Genomic DNA, 6,000 nt, shown 5'->3' with positions numbered 1-6,000 from the left:
AACCTTGTGGGCCCAATTATGCTTGAATGGGACCATTCAGGCTTTTATGCCCAGAGGCTATTGTAAAAAAATTAATCTAGCCAGTGACCTGAGAAGATCGACCTGGTCGAATCAAGAGTTTCTTTTAAACACAATTCAGTGAATTCAGCATTGAATTGAACTCTAGCATTGGACCATCAACAATTACCATCCTGGGGGGCAGCTAGATGGTGCAGTGGATAGAGCACCGGCCCTGGATTCAGGAGGACCTGAGTTCAAATCTGGCCTCAGACACTTAACAAGTAAGTACTAGCTGTGTGACCCTGGGCAAATCACTTAACCCCAATTGCCTTACTAAAAAAACCCCACAAAAACCAAAAACCAATTACCATCCTGGGGAGACGTGAGGAGCTGAAGATGTGGTTCTGGTAAATCTTTCCCAAATAAAAAGAAACACCAGCCCCAGGCTTTGGGGAATGTGCCTGGGAATTCACCTGGAATCATGATTTTCTGGTGATCCCTAATTTTTCTTCATGAAGAACTAGAATTGACACCGTTTTTATGGACCCTTGTTCACCATCACTCCCCCTTACTCCGGTTCCAGACTAAATGGTCTTTTTGGGTTCTAGCTCAGATGCTGAGATGCCCTGAATTTCCCGTGTCTCTAAGCCTGAGTTGCCCCTCTTCCCTCCAAATTAAGGAGGAAGGGTGGTATCACCCAGCAGTCACAAATGGACCATCAAGGACTAATTCTTGGAGCAGCTGTGGAGCTCTCTCATCTACTCTCTCTCTCTCTGCTTGCTCACAAAGCACACACACCTTCTTCCATCTGATGTTAGCACAAACCAGGCTGTTAGTTAAGGATAACATTAACAGTTTTGATGCAGTTGACCAAAGCCCTGACTGGGCATGTGCCGGTCCCTCAGGCTTTGATATTTAAAGGGGCAGACCCTGACTGCTTCTGGACTGACAATGTGACACAGTAGCAAAACTCCACTGAGCAGGGTCTCACTCACTTATCAGGAAGAAAGCGTCCTTGAGTCTACTATAGGCAAAAGGAAGAGAAGCCAGGGGCCAACAGATGAACGGGGACTGGATGTGGATGCTTTGAGCCGAGCCAGAGGATCTTTCCAAAGGGCATCGGCAATGAACATTACTCTCTCAACATGAATCCTTCTCCTAAGCTAAGGGGTCTCTCCTGCCCAGCTCAGGACACCAACTGCACCAAGATTATGACTTCCATAAGTGAGTGGAACAACACAGAAGTGGATGCCCACCGTCTGGTTGACATTCCCCCCATCACTCCCACGGTAAGTCAGGTTCATTAGGCCATAGCTATGTGGGAGATAGATAGTGCTTGCATCTCCCATAACTCCCCCACCCCATTTTACATCTCTGCCTGCCAGGGAAATAGCTCCTTGAACAAGTAGATTGGGGGTGAGAAAACAGTTAAAGTTCAATGAAGCATCCAGAGAGCTACTCTTAGTCGGATCAGCCATTTCAGAGACAGAGACAGAGACAGAGACAGAGACAGAGACAGAGACAGAGACTAGGCCAGGAAGTAGAGAGGAGGAGAGAGGAACAGCTCATGTCTGGTTCTGGAACTTAGCTAGTCCTTCCCCCGGGAAAAAGGGAGGAGAGGTGGGAGAGAAGAGAGGAGACTCAGGAGAGATTCAGAACCCAGATAATGAGGAGGGCAAGAGGTTGGATGGATATAGGTAGATCAGGGTAGTAGACAGAGTGCTGGTCTTGGAGTTAGGAAGACTTGGGTTCAAGTCCCTCCATGAATGTGGGTCCCGTGGGCAATCAGTCAGTCAGTCAGCAAGCCTTCATCAGGTCCTATGTGCCAGGTACCATGCACTGAAAACTAAGGAAACAAAGAAAGGCAGAAACCAATGCTAGATTCTGGTTTTGCTACTTACAACTTGTGTGACTTTAGGCCAATTGCCTAACCTCACTTCGGGTCTCAGTTTCCTGATCTGGAAGATGAGGGCTTGTACAAGATGACTTCTAAGGTGCCTTTAAATCTACAATCCTGTGATCAAATTTCCAGGGGGAGTGGGGAGAAGACTAGATTGCTTTATAAGAGAAGGAGGAAGGGCTTTGAAAAAGCTACCGGTCCAGGGTCCCCACTACATCTTGCTGCATCTTGGCTTCGTCTAATACTTGGCCCTCCTGTCCAGGTCCAAGTGACCAGAGCAGAGTGATAATGGTAACTGACATTTATGTAGCAGTTACCTTACCGACATGGCATCATTCGATCCTCACAACCTCCCAGAGGTGTTCCCTTGCTTCGTTCTGTCATGCTTTCTCACTGAGCTTCTCCTCACTCCCAGAGTTCCCGGGGCCTGGGCTACACAGTAAAGATTGTCTGGGTAACTGGGGAAACAAAATTCATTTTAACAAGCATTTATTAAATGCATACTATGCACAAGGCACAGGGGCTCGGTACTAGGAGAGAAAATGTGCATGGGGCCAGATTACCTGGATAATCATGAGGCAGGGGTCCCCCTAAATCCTTACCCAGATAATCATGAGTCAAGGGTCCCCCTAAATCCTTACCCAGATAATCATGAGGTAGGGGTCACCCTGAGTCCTTTTGTTTTATAGGCCTGGCCAATGAAAGCTCCTAACCTCAGTTCAGCTTTCCTTCGCTGGGATGAGAGCTGGATAGTGTTGTTGGGTTTTTAAAAAGGCAATCATCTCCCAGCATTGTGGCTTCAAGCCAGAGGAGGATCAATCACACTCGGGCATAGACCTCTGCCAGGGCAAGGTTCTCCTCCACCTCCCAAGGTTATCCAGGTGCCCTGGCGATTCTGGAGACTGGAAAGTAGGGGCTTAGAGGTTTAGTGCAAGGGTCCCTCTCTCAGCCCCAGTGTGAATCCACAGAACGGCAAGGTTGTAGGCAGGTCGTTCGACCTGTCTCGCCCTCTTTCTTCATTTATCCAATGAGAGTAAGAAAACCTTCCCTGCACCACTCCTGGGCAGGTGGGTTGGCATCAAATGCCAGAATAGAGGTGAATCTACTTAGGAATGTGCAGAGTAGTGTCCAGGTGTAATGGATGATCACCAGTGGAGAAAAAAGGTGGCATGGGTTGTGTTTGCTCACCAGGAGAAGGAGGGGGCTGGCTTTGTCCTCAGGCACAGATCCAGGTTGTCATTGGAGCATAGATCATAGCTCTGAAGCTGGAGGGACCCTTAAGGCTCATCTAGTTCAGCCCCATCATCGTATGGCTGAGGGACCTGAGTTCTTCAAGGCAGTAAGTACTTTGCCCAAGGTCCCTCAGGTCGTCAGCATTAAAGGTGGGATTGGAGGGGCAGCTAGGTGGAGCAGTGGATAGAGCGCCAGCCCTGGAGTCAGAAGGACCTGAGTTCAAATCCGACCTCAGACACTTGACACTTACTAGCTGGGTGACCCTGGGCAAGTCACTTAACCCCAATTGCCTCACCAAAACAAACAAAAAAAGAAGGTGGGATTGGGACCCCGGTCATCTGGCTCCAAAATCAGTGGGTTGTTTTTTTTTTTAAATGAATGTTGAGGGGCAGCTAGGTGGTGCAGTGGATAGAGCACCGGCCCTGGAGTCAGGAGTACCTGAGTTCAAATCCGGCCTCAGACACTTAACACTTACTAACTGTGTGACCCTGGGCAAGTCACTTAACCCCAATTGCCTCACTAAAAAAAAAAAAATGAATGTTGTATGATGTTGCTTCTCCTACTTGAAGGTAGAGGGATGGCTTCAGGGGCCCTTGAAAAGATGGAGTGACCCCTCTAGTACTCCCCTTCTCAGAGCACCTTCTATCTACTCTCCATAGATCTCATATCTTTCCAGTTCTTTCCATGTTGTCTCCTCCATTAGAGTGAAAGCCCTTGGAGGGCAGGGTCTATCTTTGCCTTTATTTACATCCCCAGAACTTAGCTTGACTTAGACTTGGCTTCCCTCTTCACCCCAAATCAAAAAAGAAGCCGACTTTGGGCCCCTCTCTGGATAAGTAGAGGAGGGCAGGGCATTGGCTTCAATTCTCTATTTTTTTTTTTAAGTTTCCCAACTCTTCTGATTGACCTTGATACATCCACCTCCTCATTTGGGATGGGAACTGGACTGAAGAGAGTGTTGAGATCTGGATTCCGAGTCAGAATAACCTAGATTCATTGATGGCCAATGCTATCCACTGTGCCACCTAAATGCCCTAGTCTAGTTTTTAAAAGCCTATTTGCACCACCTCCCTGGTTTATTGGCAGGCGATGGCATCTATTAACCTTAAAGCCTCACTGGAATGTGAGTTATTAGAGGAGGTAAGTAGGATGTTTTCTCAGGCCTTAGAAAATCATGGGCAGTCTGAATTATTTTTCTAATTGCAATTGAAGATTGCCTTTCCTCCTTAGAGGTCCAATTATTCAAGACCAGCCCTGGGTCTTCCCTAACATGTGATTTTCAAGAGGCTTAGCTTCCTCAGGTGTCTTTCTCACTTTGGGTCAGGCTTAAGAGAATTTCTCCTCCAGAGCCCTAGGCAGGGAAGCTGAGATCAGTCATGCTTGGGAATTAAAAATACAGGAGCCTGTGTGGGCACACAGGATACTCAAGACTTCCTTGTGAGCTAGTGGTTTTCCATGGTTACTAGCTCAGGAGTCTTGGCAATTGAAGTCTCAGGGGCTTGATTAGAAGTAAGTGGTTGGTTATTTTCTCAATGGGAGTGGAAGGAGAAAATAAGAGGTGGGAGGGAGAAAATGCAAATCTGAAAAGAAAAGAAAATTTAATTTAAAAAAAGTCATCAGTTTCTTAACATGGGAGTATTTGCAGGATATATGCATCCTTCCACAATGTGCCCATTACCTGTCCAGTGAGGGCATGAGACCACAGGGCACCCTTTGCCTCCAGCAGGAGTGACTGGGGCACAGGATGCCTTTCGGAGATGAGCTGGCAGGAAGAGTGTGCAGAAGGGACCTCCCTTCTTCCTCCCTCCAACAGAATCTTCTTTGTCTGCCCCTGCTCCCGGAAAATTTGGGCATCCTCTCCTTCTCTGAGCATCTCACCACTCTCTCACTTTAATCTTACCATTCCTCAGTTTCCTCATCTATAAAATGAGGGGCTTAACCAGACGGCCTCTGAGCTCTCTTCCAGTTCTAGGTCCATGAACTTCTGTCCTTTTTGTCTCTCTCCATAGGCAGTGGTGTTGCCACCGGGCTCGCAGAATGTCTTCCCCACAGCAGACGTCCCGGATCATGCCCACTATACCATTGGTGCTACCATCCTGGTTGTGGGGTTCACAGGAGTGCTGGGGAACCTTTTGGTCATCTATACATTCTGCAGGTACTTGGCCCTGTGCACATAGGGATTGGGTTCACACTCACTGGGTAGAGTGGAAGGAAACCCCGTGGGATTTTCGAACCAGCCATAATGTGAGGAAGATTCACCAAGAGCAGTGAATGAGGCTGCCCAGGCCACAAGGATGGGCAACAGAGCTGGTGGGCAGAGAACTCAGAGTAAGCTGCAAAGAGGCAAATTCAGGTTTGAGACCAGGAGAAACATCCTAACAGAGGGGGAATGACATATCTCTGGCAGCGCATCTTCCACCAAAGGCTAGATGGCCTCTTGGGTGTATTGTAATGGGAATTCTTTTCCAGGTATGAGCTGCATTTGATGGTCACTGAGGTCCCTTTCAATTTGGAAATTCTGTGATTTTATGAAACTTAGATGCCTCTGGCCTATAACAGGAACAGCTGTGCTTGTTCCTTTGGATGGCAGGGGGATCTTTGTTGTCCCCTCTCAACTTTTCTCTTACACTGCAATTTACTTCAAACACCTACACACACACACACACACACACACGTAACAAAACCCTTTCAGTCTTCATCTGTCTGTGGGAAATGAGTTTTTCATTCTTTTTCCTCTCTCACCTGAGAAGCATTAACGAACTGGAGGGGTCCTAGGGAGGGCACAGTAAATGGGGAGAGGAGACAAACATGGGGATACAGAAAGGACTGAAGACAATTCTCTGATTCCTAATGCTGCTTAAGGCCAG

The 6,000-nt window shown here is 47.6% G+C and overlaps 1 protein-coding gene across 1 annotated transcript in view; it reads left to right on the top strand.

Annotated features, from left to right (window-relative positions):
- The first annotated feature begins 1,145 nt into the window (after window positions 1-1,145).
- Window positions 1,146-6,000, top strand: part of OPN4 (opsin 4) — a 31,143-nt gene continuing 26,288 nt past the window's right edge. The window contains exons 1-2 of the mRNA XM_043980162.1: window positions 1,146-1,289; window positions 5,143-5,288. Coding sequence (XP_043836097.1) covers window positions 1,146-1,289; window positions 5,143-5,288 — 290 coding nt within the window. The remainder of the gene's footprint in view (window positions 1,290-5,142; window positions 5,289-6,000) is intronic.

This window comes from Dromiciops gliroides, chromosome 2 (genome assembly GCF_019393635.1).
Source record: "Dromiciops gliroides isolate mDroGli1 chromosome 2, mDroGli1.pri, whole genome shotgun sequence".
NCBI classification, from domain to species: domain Eukaryota; kingdom Metazoa; phylum Chordata; class Mammalia; order Microbiotheria; family Microbiotheriidae; genus Dromiciops; species Dromiciops gliroides.
This window is presented reverse-complemented; position numbering and strand designations above follow the sequence as displayed.